This window comes from Culex quinquefasciatus, chromosome 3 (genome assembly GCF_015732765.1).
Source record: "Culex quinquefasciatus strain JHB chromosome 3, VPISU_Cqui_1.0_pri_paternal, whole genome shotgun sequence".
Classification (NCBI taxonomy): Eukaryota; Metazoa; Arthropoda; class Insecta; order Diptera; family Culicidae; genus Culex; species Culex quinquefasciatus.
The window spans coordinates 106,591,846-106,615,567 of record NC_051863.1 but is presented as its reverse complement, the minus strand read 5'-3'; the positions used below and the strand labels follow the sequence as shown (position 1 = coordinate 106,615,567).

The following is a 23,722-nucleotide window of genomic DNA, read 5'->3' as shown; positions in this document are numbered from 1 at the left end:
TCATGTGCTGTAGGGAAGAACATCATCCTGGATGCATAATCGGCAGAACCCGAGAGGATGCAACATAACAAAACATATCCGGCACACGCTCAACTGCATACATTGGTTTTTTGGGCATGTTGCTGATGCTGAAAGCTGATAGCAATCCAGCCAACACCACGCTGCTGGTGACATGTGCAGAGCACAAAAAAATGTATGACTATTAATTATTCCGGTCCGTTTTTAGCAGGACTTAAGAAGATGATTTGGGGATATTTTTGGGTTTTGGTTTCTGTTCAGAGGATTTCTTTACTTTTTTCAAGCTCGATGACAGATAACAAGGAATAGATTTTAATCGAGATTTCTTGTTTTTTTTCAGCTCCAAAATAGTCAAATAATCTGTTGTGTGCTATTTTGTGACATTTGGAACCATTTAGTACTATTCGAGAAAATCGATTTTTAAAGCTTGATGTTAAATATTTTCAAAACTATGAATGATAGAGCCAAGCTTTTTGAAGCAATTGGTTTGTATACTATCGCTTTACAAACGCTCCAAGTATCAACTAATTTGGGTACACCAGTTAAAAGCTGCAGTAAATTATGTAAACAAAAATCTGAAAAGCACGTGTCACAAGTTTGATTCCAAAGTAAAATTGTACTACGTGTCACAAGTGTGCACAGAATTCCCATACAAACTAAAATAGACTTAAGTCAATAGTTTAACTGACTTAATCAGTATATTTTCAAAATCATTGCCTTTAGAAAGTGTGTATCAACATAAATTTGGTAAAACAAGTAAAAAATGTGTCACAAGTGTGCACGATCATTTTGATGATAAATTGATCTATGCCACAAGCAGCCATGCCAGATATACAGATAAATCATCCTGTAGTTTCTGTTAAGTATAGCAAAACGTCATCATTAACTCATTTCCGACCAAAATGGTCAATGCCACAAGGTAGCACACAGCAGACGACATGTTAGTTATAAGATTGGAAATTACATCAGGTTTAATTTAAATAAATGCTGATAAAAGTCTTGAATTGATAGAGGCACATGATATTTAATGACAATTTTATTTATTTAGACATACTTTTAGACATCTTTATCAATATAACAGAAGAACCTGTCACCCCCACTGACGGTATTATATTTCAGTAAACATACTTTTAAATAGGGTTGACAGATCTGGGTTGACGGATCCGGTTTCCATAAAGTATTTAAATAACACATAAATGCTTGACCTTTTGATTGGGTTGTCAGATCTTCAATCTATTTGACTCATATGAAAGGTCTTTCAAGTGCCTTTCTTAAAATATTAATGGGTTTTTCCACCCATTCAACGTTGTTAACGTTGTCTTTATCCGAGTTTTTTTAGTAATGTTTTTGAAGCACTTGTACTTAAGATGGAACGGGACGCCAGTTCTGAAATCAGTTTCTGAACTCGACAGATTATTTGCTTTCGACAGCATCCATAGCTTTTTGCAGCAATCGTTGGTTTGGGTGCAGTATCAGCATGTAACAAAAATGACTTTTTGGCAGGCATTCAAGGTTTTGTTCCGGTGGGCGTATTGAGCCCAAATCCAAAATATGAGCTTGATTGGACGTAACAGCTTTGAATTTAAAGTTTAAATGAGATTTAACCCGTAAAAAAGATTTTTTTTTTTCAAAAAATCGCTGAGGCATATTGGCCACTGAAGCGTTCATATTCAACATCATTGGCGCCAGATTCTTGCGCATCTTTTGGTATATATGACATTGAAATTTGAAGCAACCTGAAACTCGGTACAGACCTTCAAAGTTTGGCATTTTTTATTCGAAAAATCATTAGTATTGGATAGATAATTCACCAAAAAAAAACCGTGCGTCTCCATTACAAAAATGGAGACGCATGGTGGTTATGGTTGATACCTCTTTAAAACTTTTTTTTCATAAAATTATTTTTATTATGTCCTTTTCGGTACTGGGACCTGGTTAGGACCGAGTCGGCTTTTGTAATTACATTTTTCTTAAAGCTAAGAGTCATTACAAAGGATCTTCTGTGTAAATGTTAGTGGGAGGGGAGCCGATTACCCGCGGCCTATTCGGGGTTAGTAGGGAAGGGGGATTGTGTGGGGGTCTTGGTTGGCACTGCTGGCCTTTGTTTTTGTCCTCAGCCTCAACTCGGTGTTCAGCTGCTGTTCAGCTGACGGCTTTGTGTGAAGGCGAGTTATACTAACTGAAGGAAAACTAACTAGAGAAAAACTAAATGGATATTTTGGAATCTAAGAGGAACTGATAGATCGGATAGAGAACATCAAGGTCTAGTTGAGATAACGTGTCTCGCGTCGGGATTTCTGGTGGTCTTCCTCGGGCCCTGAGGTTATCTTTCGATGTCCTGATAAGTTCGTATCACTCATGTTGATACGGAAACATTAATTATTTCTACCTTGGAAACCTGCGTCATATTCCATTTTTATCACAATACTGTCTGTCATTTTTCTGTTTTAGTTTATTAAGATATTTGATGCTGACAAAGGCCCTGAATTCATCTCTGTCTTTTCATCATCAGCTGTTTCAGCATATGTGTGCTCACAAACAGAACCCGAACGCACCCGAAGCAAACCCGAAACGATCGCCGAACCTTCAACGAGTCGGAGTCTCTTCTTCCTTCAACAAAACCAACCAGCAATCGAATACAGGTTTCAGTCGTGTCGAGACAACCGAACCGGTCAAACTCCTCATTCAGTTCTATAGCGCATCGTTTTTTTTTGAGCTTTTCTGTACAATTCGCGTGCTGCAGCAGCCCCCGTTTAAGGTGAAGGACAGCTGCAAGATTGGTGTCTGCTGCGTGTGTTGGACGCAGGCAACGAAAAGAAGGTCAGCAGATTAGAAGGAGAGGGACTCAAGGAAATCCAACGCATCATCATCAGCCAGCAGCCGTCGTACACGGGGAGAGATCGAGAGGCACACACTCAAATTGGCTGCGGTCTGGTCTCGTGTTACAAAAGATATTGAAACTGGATTTCGTGACATATGGAAGGTCTTCAGTGAGTGATTCAAATTGAAACTGTGTGAGGGAAGATAATCAGTGATACTTTGGAAGTGAATCGGCAAACGACAGATGTTTAGGCCTTAAGTCTCTAGTTGAACTAATTGATTGGCAGTGAATTGAATTATTCATAGCTCTTTGCGTTGTTGTTGAGTGTGCAACGGTTGAGAACGGAATTTGTGAACCAGAGCAGTTCAGCGCGCGCGTTTGGAGCCAGGAAACGCTGAAGGTGATTGCACTCGACTGACTGTGCACGAGAAGAAAAGAGGAATTCCTTTGAATTAATTTAATCGCGCCGGACACTGAATTCGCCAACCCAAAGAGGTGTCTGCTGCTCACCAGAGTGCGTCATAATTACATATTTATTCGTGAAAATTATTAAGCGAAACACCGGAAGCTATAATCAGCTTGTTTTCTCGAGATATTCGAGAACGAAAGAAGAACAACCTCGTCTCTTGAGCAAGGAAGTGTGAAGCAGAGCAAAGCGAACCAGCAAGGCAAGAACATCTGCCCCAGGAAACGTAAACATCGGAGCACACCACCGGAAAAGAGCCAGAGCGCGTCAGTCGGTTTACGACCTACTCTAACAGCGCAGAGCAGAGCAGCGCACGTGTGACGAAACGTCCTCGTCCGTGAGCAAACACACAGTCGAAGGTAAGGATTCATGTTCCACGATTTCAGGCGATATTTATTTACAAATGGGCAGGATTTGAAGGGATGCACCTTCCGTTTCGTTTTTTCGACCAGGTTAGGGTAATGAATTATTCATTTCCTTCTTTTTGTTTGCGGGATCATTGCGGCCCAGCTTGAAGGGTTTCTTGCGTTTCCTGTGTGTTGGTGGGTATCGATCGAATAGATTTTATGCCTTTTTATCACTGCGATAATCAAAGGCTTCCGGGCGTACGTGGTGGATGTTTGTGGAACAATTAGCACGGGTACATACACAATTCAATGGGCTAAAATATTAGGACCAAAGCATTATATATTTCAAAATTTTGAGTTTAAAATTTTAATTCATGGTTCATGAAAACTTGAATTTTAGCTAGGTATAAAGTATATATTGAAAAACGTTTTTTTTTTTGCAATTCCGTCGTGAAACTACTTACTTTTTTGTCATTTTGATCGATGAAAAAGCCTTCTTTTCTGTACCAAAAATAACAGAATCGAATAGTAACACTTTTCAAAATAAATGCTGAAAAGTTGTAATTTTCAGCACTGAAATGGATGCTGTAAAGTTGAACTTTTCAGCACTTGTTTCGAAAAGTAATACTTTTCAACATTATTTTGTTTTAAACGGTTAATTGACAAAATACATGAGCATTTGACTTATAATTCCACTCATAGGGTGTTTTTCGGAATTGCAAAAAATGTTGTATGGAATTCGTTGCAAAAATTGACTTTTTCAGTACTTGTCATATTTACCCAACTCGGTTAACCTCGTTGGATAAATGTATGACTCGTGCTGCAAAAATCTTCTTTTTGCAACTTATTGCATAAACTACTATTTTATGCGTTTTTAGTCAAGTAAGCTTGTTTTTATATTTTACAACATTTTAATCATTGGGACCGTAAATCGGAAACGAATCTTTCATAAATTTATTGATATTTTGTGATTAAAGCATTACTTCTCGATCATAACTCTGAAAAAAGGCTTGAATTTTAAAATTAAGTTTTTTTCCTCCCCCTTGACCTTGACTACAACTGAGGGGCAAAAACTTAAAATTAAATTTGCTTTGTAATCTATAATTGCTTTCATTTTCCAAACCAGACATTAGATTTATATTTTTCAAGCTGTTTGGTTACAAATTAAGCGTACAATCATCTAAAAAAAAAACAATAAATCGCATTTTTCAGCGTTGATAATAGCTTTGAGCATGATTAAAACAGTTTAAAAATATTTCGAAGTGTTTTTTTGAACTCAAAAGACTGGTTTTTTGAAAACTAATGATTGTAAAACAACTGTATCTATGCATTTTACAATATTTTTTCATTGAAATGTAAAAAAATAATCATTCAATTTAAATTTAAATTAGGCTGAAATTCAATATTTTTAAGACACAGTTTACAAATAAATAATACACTTTAAATTACAAAAAGAAAACACCGTTAGTGATCATTGACTTCAGACTGTAAATGACACTAGGGGAGAGTGGGGAGACTTGAATCCCGGGGACACTTGATCCCAAGCCTGTATCTCATCAGCATGTGGGTAAAACAATTAGCTTTCTTCTAGAAAGTTGTGCGAAATTAACTAAAACTCATTGTAGAAAACAAAGAAAAAAATTAAAAAAAAGTTAAGATTGAGTTACACACATTTTTCTAAAACGTGCTGCTAAAAACTTCCAAGAGATCTTTTTTTCTTTTCTGATATGCATAGAAAACACTAAAAAATTATTCAAAAAAATATTTTTTATATATGAATTGTTTGATAAACTTCTCAACTTCAAAACCCTTATGCATTTGATGTTAAATTTATCGTCATACTATTTTTACAATCAATTGTTTAAAAAAGTGCGTTTAGGGAGACTTGATCCCTGCATTTTTACAGTCACTGGAATCAGCCTCAAGATTAATTAATTGGGCTGGGATTTCATCCATAGTTTCCTTTAGTATAGTTGTACATAACTTACTGCAGTTTGAACCTTTTTTCAAAAGTTTTGTAAACAAAAATTTCCAGTTTTGTAAACATGCTTAATTTTGATCTAAAAAATAATATTTTAAGTTTTTAAATATTTTACATACTAAACTTGTTAAATTTCGAACACAAACGTACAGCTTTTATGTGAAATTGCTGTAACTTATAGAAAATTAAAAGTTTGGATGAATAAGAAACATTTTGCTTAAGATTTCTTCAAAATGTTGAAAGGGGGATCAAGTTACCCCTAACATTTTAAAAATGCCGGTTTAAAATATTTTTTTAAAACGCTTGGCATGATTCGAAGAGTTCATCTGATGAAATACCCTTATTAGCCAAACATAGATGAATGTTTAAGCTTTCAATTCATGCAAAAAGTTTATAGTTTTGTGAGTAATTGACAGAGTTATGTGCTATACAAAAAAAGGGGATCAAGTCTCCCCACTCTCCCCTACTCATCTGCTTTGTCATTGAGTAAATGCCCGACTAACGTGTGAACACCGTTTGATTGCACCAATTCCCAACCCAAGGTGAAAAGAAGACCTTTCAGACAAACGCGATGATGCGCTCAGACAAAAGATTAGCCAGACTCAGTTCTTCTGCTCCAGTAAAGCGACGACGCACCCCACCTCACATGGTGCAGCCTCGTACTCGTCGTTCGTTTTTCACACTCCAATTGCTGTCGACAGTCGGCAGTGTTGAGTCGTCAACTCACGACACGCGGCCCGTTGATAGGTGTGTTTCAAAAGAACGCGCCGCCGCCAGCGCACAGTGGGCAAAAACGGGTGAAAAAACGGATCTTTTGATGCCGTCAGTTTCTGCCTGTCAAAAGTATCATTTTTAATGTAAAATTACGAGGAATCGATTGATGGGCAACGATTTGGGAAGTGTCCATTTTACCCCATTTTGCCTTTTAGGTGTTTCTCGAATCCAACTGCCGTAGTTTGCCGCACTTCTAAAGTATCTTATTTTATGTAAAACATCATCGATTGGTGCCACGCAATGACGGCAGGGCCTGCCTCATTTACCCTGTTTTCATATCTTGAATTACTGTATTTCCTGTAGTTTTAAAGTATATTTTATGTAGAAATCATCGATTTGTTCAGTTTTATTGGTGATGCCCCAGTGGGTTTGCGAATATTCGCGATATCATTAGCTTTACTATTTTATGTTAAACATATACACTGGTGGCAACTGCAGCGGGCCCATTTCGCCCATTTTTTCTGTTTTTCGAAATACCTTGAAATTACATTATTCCTTACAGTTTCAACGTATATTATTTTATGTAGAATCACGAGGAATCGATTGGTGGTGTTCTCATAAACGAAAACGACGGCAAAGGCTCGTTTTGCCCCATTTACCCCATTTTATGTATTTTCTTTAATATCTTGAATTGCCGTGGTTTTCCAAACTTTAAATTAATGTTTTTTATGCAGAAAATCACGAGGAATCGATTGAGATCACTCTAATTAGCGGCAAATGGCGACAAGGGCCTATTTTCCCATTTCATGTGTTTTTAGTCAATATATTAAACGTGTCGTGATTTCCAATACAGTTTACAAGAATGTTACTGTAGTATGCACAGTACGTTCAAGATATTCACAAAAAACATCTCAAGAGGGAGTAATTGGGGTAAAATTGGCCCTTGTCGCCATTTGCCGCAATTTAGAGTGTTCTAAATCGATTCCTCGTGATTTTCTGCATAAAATAATATTTATTTAAAGTTGGAAAACCATGGCAATTCAAGATATTAAAGAAAATAGATAAAATGGGGTAAATGGGGTAAAACGAGCCTTTGCCGTCGTTTGCCGCTTATGAGAACGCCGCCAATCGATTCCTCGTGATTTTCTACATAAAATAATATACGTTGAAACTGTAAGAAATAATGTAATTTCAAGGTATTTTCGAAAAAACACATTAGAAAGGGGTTAAATGGGGCGAAATGGGCCCTTGCTGACAGTTGCCACCAATGGGAGTGTCACCAATCGATTTCTCGTGATTTTTAACATAAAATAGTATACTTTCAAAATGTAAAAACAATGGCAATTAAAGATATTCGCGAAAAACACATAAAATGGGGTAACTGGGGCAAAATGGGCCCATGCTGACATTTGCCACCAATAAAAATGTCACAAATCGATTCCTCGTGATTTTCTACATAAAATAACATACTTTAAAACTACAGGAAATTACAGTAATTCAAGATATTAATGAAAAACATATAAATAAGGGGTAAATGGGGCAAAATGGGCCCTTGCCGTCATTTGCCGCTATGGAGAGTATCACCAATCGATTTCTCGTGATGTTTTACATAAAATAAGATACTTTAGAAGTGCGGCAAACTACGGCAGTTGAAGATATTCGAGAAAAACACCCTAAAAAAGGCAAAATGGGGTAAAATGGACCACTTCCCGTCATTTGCCGCTAATGAGAGTACCCCCAATCGATTCCTCGTAATTTTTTACATTAAAAATGATACTTTTGACAGGCAGAAACTGACGGCATCAAAAGATCCGTTTTTTCACCCGTTTTTGCCCACTGTGCAGCGCCTGCAATTGAAACCAGTTTTGAGGTTAGTCAATTCATGTTGGCAGCTCGCACAAACTCAAATTATGAGCAGAGTCTTATTGATTATGGTAATGATCGCCACGACTGCGACGACTTCGACGACGGATCGAATCGAGCAGAACGGTGTCAACCGCTTCTTGCGACAGTTTTCAATCTCTCGCTCTCTTCTCGTTGACTTTCGTGGCGTGGAGACCAGAATTGGGCCGTCGAAACTGGCTTTCGAAAGAGATCATGAAATGCGAAATCTAGGTCAACCCGCAAAAGTAGCCAGCAACGGTAGCGCAGAATGGATGGTTAATTACCAGGCTGGGGAGGTGTGCAGTTTGGGTTAACGATCAGCTGCCGGGAAGTGGCCCGCACTGACCTAACTGAACGTCTGCCGGCCGACCGACCGACAGGAAGTGCACCATCGAGAAAACGGCCAAAGGTTTTTCCCGCTCGTACACATTGTATGCCTGTACGTACTGAACGACGTGTAATTCCACAACTCGCAGGCAGGTGCCTTATCGGCGCGCGCTTGGAACTTACGCAAAAGACAAACTGATAAAGAGCACGTCGAAGGGCATCACGGGTGAACTGAACACGACACACGACGACTTGCGTTGCGGTGGGAGAAGGAGAAGCACTGCTGCGATAGATAATTACCTGAGCACAGGAAGTGTGACTACCGGTGGTCGCGTCTTGACGACAACAATATAGTGGGCAGACGATGACAGTACGGTTTTCGTCAGGTTGTTGGATGATGCTTTGAAGGCAAACCAGAGCTAACTTAGCCTAAGCTAATACCGTGGAGATTTTCCAGCAAGTCAATGTTCTAATGCCCGTTCCATCCGAATGCACTTGCTCGTTCACGTTCTGTAGTCAAGCACGGCAAAGTAGTTCAACTACCTTTCCTCTTGGCTGCTTCTGCCAAGCTCTGTTAAGCTTTTTTGAATGAATCTTAAACAAACGTGTTAAATATTGTAATAATTTGTAAATCGACATGAACTGAAACGGGCAGTTAGAATGAGTCAATGGCAAAATTGCCTTTTGAAAAAAAAATTGAATGCAAATATTTACCTTTTTGCATTGCAGTTGAACGATAAAATCTTTGGTAAATACTAGTCTTATTTGGTTTAAAAGTAATTAAACTATTTAGGAGAAACATAAAAAACATGTCTTCAACAAATCAACTTATTTTACATCTTGCAGTTTTAAAATAGCACAAATAAACTGAAATTTTACGCGCAACTTTTTCAAATGTTTGGCTGGTTTTTTTTCGGAATTCACGTTATTTTCTCTTCAAAGGCACATTAATCACCTTTCATTTGGGTCCAAGACAGCTAAAATCGTTTTTTTAATGTGTTTCTTGCAAAAATTGACGAAAATTGCCATTTTGGGACCACCCTAGCAAGCTAAATGTTAAGCTCGACCGGAGAAGGTTTTTTTCGGTTTAGGCCCTTTTCAAATGGAATTGCTATATATAAATAATGCACTTTCTTGCAATATTTTAACGATCAGGCTAAGTTTTTTCCAGGGGGTAGCGAAGAAGCCACCATCTTGGAAGTTCAGATAACAAACACTAAGTACCATGCAAATGTGTAAAACCAAACTGAAAAATGTGTAATGCCGATTCTTAGTGTACGGGTCCAAAGAAAAAAAAAGTAAACAGAAAAATCACTTTTTCGATAAGAATTTTCAGCCAATATTGGGATGGAATCTCCAAGGATATGATAGAATTTACCATCAGCAACACAATTCACGTGTTTTTTCAGACATTTATCGTTTAAATTGCGGGAAATTTGAAAATCAAAAACCCAAACAATGATTTGTTATGGGCTACCATTTGACAGTTAGTGCTTTTGTTGTGGGCTCTCATTTGACAACCGTGCTAATGTCGACTGTTGTCAGTTTGAAAATTGGCTATAAAATTGTCTAACAGACATTGAACATTGGACCTTGGGTTGCTGAGATAGAGCGGCTTTAAGTACCGTAAACCGGGGTGACTTTGATAGGATTTCAATTTGTTTTTAGAATATTTTCCAACAGGTAAGGTTTTTCTCAAGATTATTATTTTTAAAACATGTACTGGGGTAGACTACACAATGTCCATGCACTGTTTCGGAAAAAAAAGTTTTTTCAATAATGTTTAGAAAAAAAGTTACGTTAAAAATTATTAGTTTTAATTCCGGGGTGACTTTGATAGTCATAGTTTTTCTTGTTAAAATCATATTTAAGATGTTCAAACTTTATTTGTACGCTAAATTTACCATCACAAAGTAGCTGATATAGTTTTTAAGAAAAAAATCAATGTTTATATTTAGTTAACTAAGTGTATAAGCTTTTTAGCAAAATACATATAAAATTTAGGTAAAATTGTTAAAAAGTCGGAATTTTGCCTGAAATTTGTTAAAACTAGTTTTGTTTATAAAATTATCAATTTATATTGCATTTTATACTAAATTCAAAGCCCGAATCACAAGTTTTCACATTTTACATGAAATTTGTTCAACTGAAATTGCCGATAAATTTGGAGATTTTTTTTAATTGTATTTCAAAAACACATATTATTTATTAATTTCAAACTTTTTATGTTTCTTCTAGTGGAAAATTCTCCAAAGAATCCAAAAATGCATTCCGTTTTCCGTTTGAAAATCATGTTCATTGAGAAAATCATGACACTTTGAGAAGTTTAAAATAAGGACTTTCATCAACATTTTCTTAACTATAGTTAACTAACTTTTTAAACTTGTCAAAATTTTATGAAAAGTTCTTCTTGAGGTACTTTGAACACTTCTCTACCACGTTCAGTATGTTTCTAAACCATTCCTTAAGTATTTTAATTGTACTCTTCATTTTGCGGAAAAATTGCAAAGCTATCAAAGTCACCCCGGTTATCAAAGTCACCCCGTTTTACGGTAAACGAAACATGAAAATTGAAGTTTTCTAAATCTCACCAAAACAACCCACCATTTTCTGATGACGATATCTCAGCAACTAATGGTCCGATTTCCAATGTTAATACATGAAACATTCGCAAAATTTTCCGATCTTTTCGAAAAAAATATTTTGAAAAAAAAATCAAAACAAGCATCTTAAATGTGCATAAAATTCAATGTTAGACAAATAATGTCAAACTAGTTTTTGCATAAAACTTCGTTTTTTCCAAAAAATTCTATTTTTTCAAAAATTCATAACTCGGCGGCAGATTTTTTGACCATGTTTCTCTATGGCTCAAAAGTTGCGGATTTTTGTCCCCTAAAACATATAAAAAAAATCTCGAAAATCAAAAATACGTATTTTGAGAAATTGAGTTTTAGTGAAAAAAAAGTTGATTAAAAAATCTGAAATTTTCTTTCCGTGTCCCTATTTTTTTCTCAAAAGTCCTCAACAATACCTACAACTTTGCCGAAGACACCAATATGATCAGAAAATTCACTCAAAAGTTGAAGCTGTTTGAATATTTACATACCATTTTTGTATGGACAGCAGCCAAAATTGTATGGAGACTTGTATGGGTGAACCAATGACACAAAAAAGCTTATTTGGTCATAGGAAAGTTTGAGCCAAATAAAACAAATACAAATAAAATCCACTTCCCGATTTTGGTAGAGAATTGCTCAATATAGTTTTAGAGGAAAGAGTTTATGTGACTTATTAATATCAAAATACGGTCAAGTATCTTTATACTAAAATAGAAATGAAAAAAAGTTTACTTAAATAGGCACGATTTAATCAAATTAAAAATAGTTCATCAGGCATGATCCTCCGTGAAGACTGTTACAGGTCGACGGCCACCCGTGGTCATGCTCCAGTGACCAACGGAACGGGTCATTCGCATTCGCCGAGAGAATTTCCCACCATTGTGCTGGGCTTTTTGAGGCTTCTGTTCCCTTCTCTATCACGTTGAACTACGTTGTCTATTATTTTCTCCCCGCGTACTTCTTCACCAAATCTCACCTGCTCTTCCCGAAGTGACCAACCGTAACAATGGTCCATTGTTTTACCTCTGGATGGGAGGTGCGTGCAGTGGTGGAAGCGTTTGTTTCCCTTTCCGACGAGGAGATTTTCTTTTTTCGCTAATCCACTTCCAGTTAATCATCTGCCCCATCATCATCTTCATCACCATCAGCTGTGAGTGGGATCTAATCGCATATGCGCTCCAGACCGGCGGGAAATGGGAGTCCGGCGGCTCCCATAACAGTACCACGACGCCGGTTTCATTTGAACCATTTCTTCGGAGCTCGCCGCCGCTGCGCTCTGGGAAAGCGGATGGAATTATTAAAAATTTACAGCACGTTGATGCTGCGCGTGGAGAATTCAATTTTTCTTCCCTGCGCTTTTTTTCCACAATCCGGTGGGCGACGGGAAATCTCATTCCGGTTGGGAAAATTCTCTCACCATATTGGGGCGATGCGTTAATTGTTGCACCACCTCGGTATTACCCACTCTCTTTCGCCAGCAGATTGCTCGAGAACATCTGGGAGAAAGCGATCACGATGCGATCTCTACGGAATGTTGGAGAAATGGATACCACTCTGGGAGGGAAGGGAGTTGGGGGCCTAATTTGCCAACGGGGCCCATATTCGCAGATGAGATGGGTCCGAGCCTAAATTGGATTCCCCCAAATAATTGAATTGAATTAGATGCGGATTCCTTCATTCCACGATTGTGAGCGATCTGTTCCGAGGTTCCGTTCGCAGATTCTTCACTCCAAAACGCAGCAATATTTGTGCCTCTACTTGAAACCACCTTGTGCTGATTGATGGTAATGGAGATGGGTTATTAATTCATTCACCCCTTGTCGAGGTACTTTGCAAACGTCTCTCTCGCTCTCTCACACTCTGTGAACGTGGCCCAGCACAGTAATTGAAGTTGGGGCGCCTAACGGTGCCCTGGATTCGTTTTGCTCGGCGTTTCACGTTATGGTCCATAAAGCTTCAGCTTTGGCTGCTATGAAATAGGCCCTGGCTGCTTGCGAGATGGAGTTATTGTTTTGTCAGAGTTTTACACGTCTTGCAATAAAGTTGATAATTCATTAACGATTTCGCAGCGAAGCATTTTTGTGTGATAGCATCTGCGTTTCTTTAAAAAGAAGAACTGTTGGTGCAACATGACTTCTAGAATTGATTTTTTAGATATTGGTAAATTTTCTAAAAATCAAAAGTGAGCATTATCGGCTGTTTAAAAAAAACCAATGAATAATTTCTTTTTTCTGTTAGAAAATAATACCATCAACTATAGAAAATCTTCCCGAAAAAGCACACCTCGCAATTAAAACCAAATAAATCCACTTTCCATCGCCACACGGCCTCTGTCCAATCGGAAGTGACCCCCCGGAAACAACCGGAATGGTTCTCACTGTGGTGGTGACCACCGCCATGATGCGTGCACCAAGAGCCCCAACTACACACAAGATTGCCTCAATTAGCACTTCCCGTACGTCATTCCGGCGTCATCACCATCATCATCAACCTAGTCGACGTGATCTTCGTTTTTCCATCAAACGCGCGAGTTACTCACGAAAGAGACGACGACCCCCAACGGGGTGGGGGACGATTTTCCCAGCATTTGTAGAAAATCTGCTGTGAGAAACAAATTTTCTCCACACGCTACCTCGTTCGACTAGAAAAAAAAACCTAAAATTTCACATCCGAAAAATGGGGAGGAAAAACAGAAGAAAAAAACGACAACAGAGAGTTCAAAATGAGAGGGGGAAAACGAGCGGAACGCGCCATATGTCGGATGACGGCTTCCTCGCCAGCCAGCCTAGCAGAGAGTGCAGCCAGTATTAGTGGCTTAAGCCGGTCGGCTAAGTCATTGATTTTGATGTTTTCTTTCCGTCCGCTGTCGCTTCTTTGCTACGAAGGAAACCGAGGCCGGACGTGCAACCCCGGAAGACGGAGACGGCCCATTGCCGAAAAATTTGTTACAAATGACATCGATTTGGTAATGGTGACAATGGGCTGGGTTATGGTCTAGCACGCACGTAAATGGTAGCGGTAATGATTGTAATCAGTTTGGGTTTTGACATTGAATGAATCACTAACTCGTAACTTACAGGTAAAACATTTTGATACTTGTTTAAAACAAACAAACAAAAATGATTGTGAAGTCGTGACAAAATAGAAATAAAACATTGCATACATTTTCTTTTTTTTTTTCGTCAAATTTTGAGTCAATGCGTTTTTTTATGATTTCTTGAAGTTTTTTAAGCATTTATGAACAACCAACCATTATCGTTTTGTGGTACTATTGAATAAAAAAAAATATATTTAAAAATTAAATAGAAGCCTTAACCTCAACACTTGAATGAAAAAAAATGTTTTAAAATGCATTTTACACCTGCCCAGTTGTTTTGCAAACATTACTTTTTAAAAAATTTAATATTTGACGAAAATAAAAAAAGAGATTTTTTTGCGGTACTGTACATCAAAAATTTACAAAAATCTAAAGAATATTTAACAATCCCATACATACTAAACATGATTTTAAATGCTGGGGAATGCATTTTTAATTGATTTCAGCTGATTGCACCAGACTAAACAAAACTATTAATCCTTACCCTTTTGCAATTTACATTTTAAACAAAGATATTGGAATGTTTATACAGTCTAGACTCGATTCTCCGAAGTTAGATTATACGAAGGTTTGTATAGGACTTTGGATAATCGAATCATGAACAAAAAAGATTTTATTTTCTTGCTTTTAACATCAAATTCGAATTCTGCGACTCCATTTTAGTTAAATTTGTGTAGTTAATTGCCTTAAAAAATTTGGCCGCCATCTTGAATTTTAACATTCTAAACCACTTTAGAGTAGCTACTTAAGCAAAAAAACGAAACTATTGGCACTACGCCCCCCGGGGCATGGCCTTCCTCTAACGTGGGATTTCTGTTCCAGCGCCTCTGACGAGACAGGAGAAACCGGAACCGACGTTTTACTTCACCATCCGATAGAAGCTCAGTGGATAAGGCTGGAATCGAACCCGCGTCTCATAGCATCATCGGGATCGGCAGCCGAAGCCGCTACCCCTGCGCCACGAGACCCACTTAAGCATAGTAATCAAATTAAGACAACGATTAACCGAAGTTCCGAAGTACTTTTCCGAGGCCTTCGGATAATCGAGTCTGGACTATATTTGATTATTTTCAAATGAAATTTTAAGTAATTTAAAACTTTTGGTTATTGAACACTGGTTCAGTTTCCTTAAGAATCAAAATTATGAGAGGTTATTGTTATTAGTTTATATTGTCACTGTAATCTTCAACAATTTGATTTTTTGCCTTCCTTACCTTACTGAGGAAAGGCTTAAAATCACTCAAAAATGAACTTCTTAATTTGACATCCTAGACTCACCTATAAATATCATCTCAGAACTCAACAACTCAGAATCAAAAACTGAACAAATGACTGTGTGTGTGTTTCGATGTGGATTTCAACCGTCTCATTCGATCCACCTTGGGTTTCCATAAGACCATATTGAATATTATGAATTTATATAAAGTATTTCAAAAGACATGCTTAGTATTAAAAAGTGCGGAAGATTTTTGAAAGGGTGTTTTTTGTAAGAAACTCCGTTATGTTATATATTTTCAGAATGGTATTTAAAAGACCTTTCAAAAAGTCCAAAACCTTGACAATCATATCAAAAGTTACAAGCAATTAAAAGTTATTTATTCACTTTTAGAAGCTGGATCTCAAATATTTTGATGAAAACGTTGTCCGGATCTGTCATCCGACCCACAATTTAGATGATTTATGAAAAGACCTTACCAATGCATCCAAAAGATTAAAGATCAGATGAAAGATTGTAAGATGATGCAGTTCTGACTGAAAGTATTCACTATATAAATGTGAGGAAGGCACTTACCACCTTAAGGTGGATTAAGTAACGTTTTTTAAATTAATTTTAATTTTTTTTTCTATGGTTTATATTGTTTTTTTTTTGCTATTTGCTATCATTCTTTAGGTAAGAAATGCGTATTATTTGTGGTTCTGGGAAAGTCGGGAATAAGTATAAAATTTTAATATGGGATTTAAGTGGCCACCCTGACAGGAGTTTCAAAACTTCTTATATGCTACAAATTTGCATAGTTCTATAACTATTATAATCTAAACCAACCTAGAAATTCAATGATTGAGTAAAATTCTGTTAAACTAACTATCCGAATCCACCTATAGGACGGTAATGATTTGCCAAAATAAATCAATTATTTAGTGAGTTGTTTTTCAAAATTAAATGTTTTATTTTCAATGTTTTAACTAATGCCATACCTAAAAATCAGATTTCGTTCGCAAAAAAATAACCTCCTCCCCCAGCTCGTCCCGAGGCAATAAACCAAAGCCAAACCCTCCAGTCATTCGCGGCCAATTCGCGCCGTGACTCCAAAAACATACTTTTGATGAGCCGGAAATCTATTATTAATTTCCGAAACAACCTTACTTACGGCGGGTTTAAAAGCCGCGCGCGCGGATTTCGGTGGTTATTCTCCGATACAAATAATGCTCTCCGGCGGCGGTTGTATTTTTTTTTCTTCTGTTGTGTACATATTATTTTTTCACTTCCCCACATCTCTCTTCTGAATGGTTTGTTTGTTGACTCATTTCCACAACGCATCATCCGCCGCCACCACTACCTCGCGTTTCCGCTGGGTTTACAATGTGCGGGTTTCCCACACCGCCTCCGTCGGTAGTCGTCATCCAAGCAAGCCAAACTGCCACCGAACGTCGCGCGACGCGCCAAAACCTTTGGAAGAGAGTTTTTTTTTTTTGGTTGATGATCGTTTTTCAGTGCTTGCTGCCACTCTTTTTTGGCGGATGTTGTTTGAAGCACCGATTCGGAAGCTTGCGCGGCCTACTGTTATTGTGGGTTGGGTGTACTTGGAGTAGTTGGGCATGCCAAAAAAAATCGTTGATGCCACGTTGACTGTCAGACCGTGTTTGATTGGGGTGTAGAGGTTGACAACAGTTTCATTTTTGAAGATCATCCTTAATAACAGCAATCAATAGTCACCTCAATTTCCTTTATCTGAAATCCGTCAAGTCAACACCTTTTCTGTAATCTTTTCCCGCCATCGGCCACGGAAACCGCCCAAAATCGTCACGCCAGATCCGCCCGGAAAGAAGCCCGGTGGGGGAAATCGATTTCTAATTTCACCGTTTTCTTGAATGAGCGCGCACTTTGGCGGCGCAGTCACCGATCGGTGGCGTCACGAGGAAATTGGATCATTTTCAGCTGGAAACTGTGGAAAATCAATTTCAAAGCCGGCGATTAATCGGCGGCAAGCGAAAGTTTTCGTCAAAGCGGTTTGTTTTGATGGACGAGAAATCGTTTGAATTGAACTTCTAAGAAAGGAACAAAACTCGAGTGAGTTTTCAAAAAGCCGTAAGAGCCACTGTTACCTTCGACACTAATATTCATTTTTATCCAAATTGTTTCAAAATTTGATTTATTTTTAGTTTGGGGCACTTGAAAGACGTGTAGATGAACAATCTTGAGCATATTTGAAATTGGGTTTTCGTAAGTAGGTTGAATATCGATGCAAAAAGGCTTTGTATACTATTGGCTCTTACGTCTTTTTGAAAACTAATCCGAAAATTTTAAAGGCAAAACACAAACACTGCACACAAATTCAGGAAGTGCTAATGCCACGTGATTCATTCCTCCTCCTAAAAATAGACACCGCCAGCGTTGAACCGGGAAAGGTTCATTGCAACATGAGTAATACAAACAGATAAGACCACCAAGGCTCTTATCATTGTCGCTTCGCTTATGTCGTCAGTATCATTCTGATATTTTCGTAATTTTTCAGGTCACGATTTTGCAACGTAACGCGTCTTCCAAGTAAAGATAGCTAAATATATCTACCCGCAATCAATACACGCTCACGAGAAAGTGTATCCATTTCTGAGTTTAAGCTCCTTTTGCTGCATGGGCAGCTTGCACTGGACTGCTTTGATTTGATTTTTCCACCCGCTCTACAAAGTCAAGCGATCGTGAAATCTCGGACGTTCCACTCTCCATTCCCTTAATTCGGAGTAATCTCAGCCGCCCACTCGCGCAGTCTGGTCTATGTCCGACAATTGTCCCATCCCATCGTTGCGAGCCGGAAGCCCAAAGTGGCTCTCTTGGGATCACGCGCGCGGAGAACGGAAGCTCGGCAGAACTTGTAAAGATCGCGTCGCGAGCAATCTCGGCGTGGCAGTGGAGATGTTGGGCTAATAAAATTAAGCAATTAGGGAAACAGGAAATCTAATTTGAATATGACGGCGAGTGTGTGTGCGGTGGATTGAACGCATAAACAAAACACACCGACCGATAATAAGCATCGTGTGATATTAATAACATCTTTCGCATCTTCGCTTCGCACCGAAGAAGATCGGTTCCGTTCTGATGATCTTGGGTGTGTGTGTGCGCGCGCGCTCGAGAATTGATCTTGCGCAGAGCATCGCCAGTAGCGCGTCGTCGTCATCGTCGACTGCATCCGATTTTATCTGTCTACTGTCTCGTCGTCAGGCAGCCAGACCCAGACAGATGATGATCACCTTTAATAGGGCCTGGCTGCTGCATTTGATTTATGGCCGGTATTTTAATAGATTTCCGCCTTTCGACCTAATCGAATCCGGCGTAGCTGGGAAGGAACGAGTTCAAGAAACAACCAGCAGGCTGTGACATCCGGAGATCGTAGTAAGCCACTGTTGTGTTGGACGCACTTCCTCCTGCTAGGAGTTACGATCTAATTCTCGAAGTATGGTCCCGGCGCAATGCATCCGGCACGCCGACATTCTTGTCCAAGGGGGACTTCCAGGAAGATAATTAAAACGCTTATAAATTAGAAAATAAATACACACAAAACCAAGCTGGATTTCCTTATTAACTACTGTATTACTGCCAGCGTCTTTCCCACTTCCTTTGACCGCATTGAGCTGGCATTGTCGTCCGTTCCTTCTTGTTCCTTTTGCCCGCAGACGGGATCTATTGTGCCGGAGTCGTAATTCCCCGTACATGTACAACAAGACTTCGTAGCAGGAGGGGGTTTCATTACAAACAATTATTCCGGTGGGATTCTCCACGGTTGGCCGCCGCGGAATGAATGAGCATTCGGCGTTTCCGCCCGTCGCGCTTCTTCCTCCCGCAGAGAGCGTCTTGGACGGTCGACACCAATGCGGTTGGTTGGGCGGACAGTAGAGCGGAGACGTGCAACGGGGCGGGTAGATTTGCCTGGTTGAAGTGTGAGTGACTTGACATCTATGCTGCTGGCAAAATGTTGATTATGCAAGACCTAAACAGTGATGTCAAATCTACGCCAAACATTTAAACTCATTCATAAAGTCTGCATCGATCCGTTCCAAGTAGGCGAGCGCCAGACCTGTACACTGCGACAGCGATTTCCGCTCCTGCGTTGCGCGATCGCCCGTTGGAAGAAGATCCGTCGATCAAACGTCTTCGCCACAAATTGGCCTACTACGATCAACTTCCACTAGTGTGCTTCTTTTCAATGTTGCGACCATGGGGTTTCCTCTCCGCGGTCGATTCTAAACAGGTCGATCGTTATATAATTATCCTATTAAAAAGCGTCGCTTCCGTACCTATTTTTCTGCTCCTCTTCGGTTGTATCTTTTGGATGTTCTTTCTTCTCCCGATTCTTTGGAGTTTTTTTCCCTTTTCAACCATACAACTCAAAGTATGTTTTCATTCATTTCCTTGTAGTGCTCCCCTCCTCCGCTCCCGCGCGGATTTAGGTGGTTACATTTAGGACGGTATTGGGTTAATTTCATCATATTTTTTATTCAATTTGGTGGTTTCGAGGCTATTAATGTCGGCGTCCTCTGCGTTTTTTTTTGGTTCGCTACCGGATAATCGTTTTGACCAAATTTGGAGGCAGCCTGCTTCGATTCGTTTCGTGACAGACAGGATGTATGCGTTTGAGCGCGTTCAAACTTCAAAGACTTTGGTGAGATCGTCACATCCGCCAAGTTTTTGAATCCAATCATTCATTGCCGCACTCACCGGGTTGTTCATCAGCACTAAAAAACAAGCTGCCTAGAGATGTAATTTCCTGTCTGCGCCAAATGGAGCCAACAACAAACACGCTACTATTTATCCGCGCGACATCGGCAAAACATTTCGGGAAGAACCGAAAATAGCGTGTGCACTTTGCGAGAATTTTCATCTCTGGGGCGCCATGGCGGTTGGCGCGCGGGAAAAAAACACGTTTTCCGGCAACTCTTCAGACCCATCGCAGAAGGCGGGCGCGCATCCCGGCCTACTACGCCGTCACGTGCGCGTTCGTTCAGTTTGGCAGTTTGTGAAGGGGGAAATGATCGAACAAAAACACGAACGAAAAATACAAAAACAAAACGGAAATCCTTTAGAGAGAGAGAGACTCGGTCTTCCCGGAGGTTTGTGTGTTTCGATGCGATAATTTCCCACACAACACAGCAAGAGCACGCCGGGAATGACGGCGGCGGCGATGATCCAGTTTATGTGGCTTCGGATGACGTGATGGCAGTATTGTTCCCACACCGCGTATGACGGTTTTGTGGAACCACCGCCAGATGGAATCTAATTGTTGAATTCCCACTGTGCGTGAGCGACTGTTTTTATTTTCATCTCATTTCATGACACATTGTAAGAACAGGAAAATACTCGCTCAATGAATGGATAAAAGTCCATTCATGTGGGTTTGTTGTGGGTCGGATTGAACTCACGCGGTTTTTGGAAAAAGAAATGATGGTAACGGTCATTGACGAGTTGCATAAATTGAATGTGTGCTATCTTGCCGCACGTGCATTTTGGGCAAAATTAAGTTGATAATTTGTGTAGCTTTCAATGTCATTTTGACATTTTTGATCCTCAAATTTGATTTCAATCCTGACATATTCAATAAGAAAACAAAAAAATGCAAAGTAGACGCTGCAATTGTGACAGCTGGACAAAGGGAATTTTAGTCAGATGCTGTTTTGTCACTCTTGCATGCACGCCTGCTGTTTACTTTTTTTTTGGTTACAACTCGGAACTCCGGCAACCGAATTCAACCAAATTTCAGGAAAATGTATAGAACGATCAGCCTAACAAGGCATGTTTGTTATTGTTTACATTGCGTTCTCTAGTTTTTGTTTACTCAAGGTCAAACATCAAAACGTCCAAATTCAACATTCTACAATATAACACGATCACGTCGTAGATTGTTCACAATATGCCAATCTCAAAATTGCATTGAACTCTATTTCCAAGTATTAAATAATATGTTTCTTGTTCAGGAAATTGAATTTAACAAATTTGACTTTTTCAATCAGCCAAATATAGCAACTTCATTGACCTCTCAGCCAGACAAAGCGATAAAAAAAAGAAGGAAATCCGCAATTTTCTGCAAAGCCAACATCTCTCCGTCCGGAAAACCACGTGGCGTTCGGCGCCCATCGTGATAAAAGAGCTCGCGCCGTTGACATAACGTTCTCGTTCACCGCTATTATTCCACCAGCAGTTTGTGGCCTATACTCTCATCCGGTCACACTAAGCCACCCAGCTTAGCGGCAAGAGCAGTGCTAATTTGGTGGTAAAATGAACAAAAATCGCAATTTTTAGGATCGTATTATGATCAATTTCAAGTCATTACTCAAAAACATGAAAAATAAAGTTTGAGCAAAAAAAATCAAAATAGGTTACATTCTGCCCGTTTTACCCCAACATCCGGGGAAAATGCTTCACATTCAAACAAATAACGGAAAAACTTGCAGTTACAAGGTCGCCGGTTCCGATTGCGCAAAATGTGGATCATTTCAACGAGCGCGCCGCGGTGCACCGGAAATCCCACCGCGATCGGATGTTATAATTTGGCCTCCGGCTGCCACCGCACCACATTCCTAACGGCCACGGCCCGGCGGAAAATTGCGTTCTGCGCGTTGAATAGTGCTTTTCATTTCCGAGCCGATGAAAAATTGAAGCAATTTAATAACGAGTTTTTTCTCTTTCTCTTTTTTCCCTTCCAGATTCCGGCCAAAATTAAAACCACGATGCAGGTAGAAAGCGCAACCAAATGGCGCGTCCCGCCGCTGGATCTGTCCGCGGTCAGTGTGCTGGCCAACGAAAGTGACCGCCGGTGGGCGCACGCCCACGGCCTCCATCACCATCACCACCACAGTCAGAGTCATCATCAGGCGGTGCCCACCACGATGGTCACCCCACCAACGGCGGTTCCCTCCAGCAAGAAGATCCACTACGGTGCCGACGGACTGCCCATCGACCCCCGCGACTGGACCCGCGCCAACGTGTGGACCTGGCTGATCAACCTGGCCCAATCCGAAGGCCTAGACATCAGCCCTGAGCTGGCCCAGAAGTTCCCGATGAACGGCAAGGCACTCTGCCTGATGAGTCTGGACATGTATCTCAGCCGGGTTCCGGTCGGCGGCAAAATGCTCTACCGTGACTTCCGGGTGCGGCTGGCCAGAGCCATGAGCTTGTAGACCCATGCCCCGCCCCCTCTCATTCGATCCTCAATTAGTGCTAGATTATAAGCGAAATTATCAGTTAGCCCAAAACACGTTATACTCTTTTTATAAAAATATATAATTATATATATATATTCAGACAATGCATTATAAAACATAAACCATTTGATTATCTAGTAAAGTAGTTACCACTCTATAGCTGACTTCCAAAGTGTCTCCCCAATGTTGTATTGTTACTTCATCACTCGAACCGACTTAAGCTGGTTCGCCAGCAAACAACAATCGTACCAATCAGAACACAATTCTTAAAATATAGCATTTTTGCGGCAGCGCAGATAGATGAAACAGTATTTCTCACGCTCTCATTTTCCGACTCCTTTCGAGGAAGTGAAGGTTTGGTTGTAGCTTAATTTACCTAGCTTAAGAACGGGATTGTTTTGTGTACATACATTTTTCTTATAGTTTTAAGTTATCTAGTCAATAAATGATTTGAAAATAAAGGCAATTTTGTTTTGAATAGAAAGAAAAGCATCGTAAACGATTCACAGTTTAACACAGTTTTCAATTGATATTTTCTGATTTTTCTTTTTTAATTTCCCCCCGTTTCATTATTGTTAGTCTTGCTTTTCAAGAAATCAGTGGAATATATTTTCCTTGCACCACAAACCATAGATCCAGGACTCAATTAATAAAAAAAAATTGGACGTAGAATCAAATGACGTAGTCAATTTCATAATTGAGAGAAAACCATCGAACCATCCATATCTAGCCGCTTACAATCTCCATCGTAAACCAGGGAATAAAATTAGGGGTTTTGGAAAACGGGACCGGGACTGTGGTGTAGGGGTAATCGTGATTGCCTCTCACCCAGTCGGCCTGGGTTCGATCCCAGACGGTCCCGGTGGCATTTTTCGATACGAGATTTGTCTGATCACGCCTTCGGACTAACCTAAAGATTAGGTCGTTAGCTCAGTCCAGGTGTAGGAGGCTTCTCCCTGGGTCCTCTCTCGGTGGAGTCACTGGTAGGCAGTTGGACTAACAATCCAAAGGTCGTCAGTTCGCATCCCGGGGTGGAT

General features: G+C 39.7%; 1 protein-coding gene across 1 annotated transcript; it reads left to right on the top strand.

Moving 5' to 3' along the window:
- Positions 1–2,513: 2,513 nt before the first annotated feature.
- Positions 2,514–23,146, top strand: LOC6030790. The gene is made up of 2 exons (XM_038260080.1): positions 2,514–3,664; positions 22,188–23,146. Exon 2 carries the CDS (start codon positions 22,212–22,214, stop codon positions 22,659–22,661), a length of 450 nt encoding a protein of 149 aa, XP_038116008.1. The 5' UTR covers positions 2,514–3,664; positions 22,188–22,211; the 3' UTR covers positions 22,662–23,146.
- Positions 23,147–23,722: the final 576 nt, after the last annotated feature.

Coding starts and splice junctions, on each gene's coding strand:
- LOC6030790 (XM_038260080.1), top strand. CDS start 22,212: ATGCAGGTAGAAAGCGCAACCAAATGGCGCGTCCCGCCGCTGGATCTG.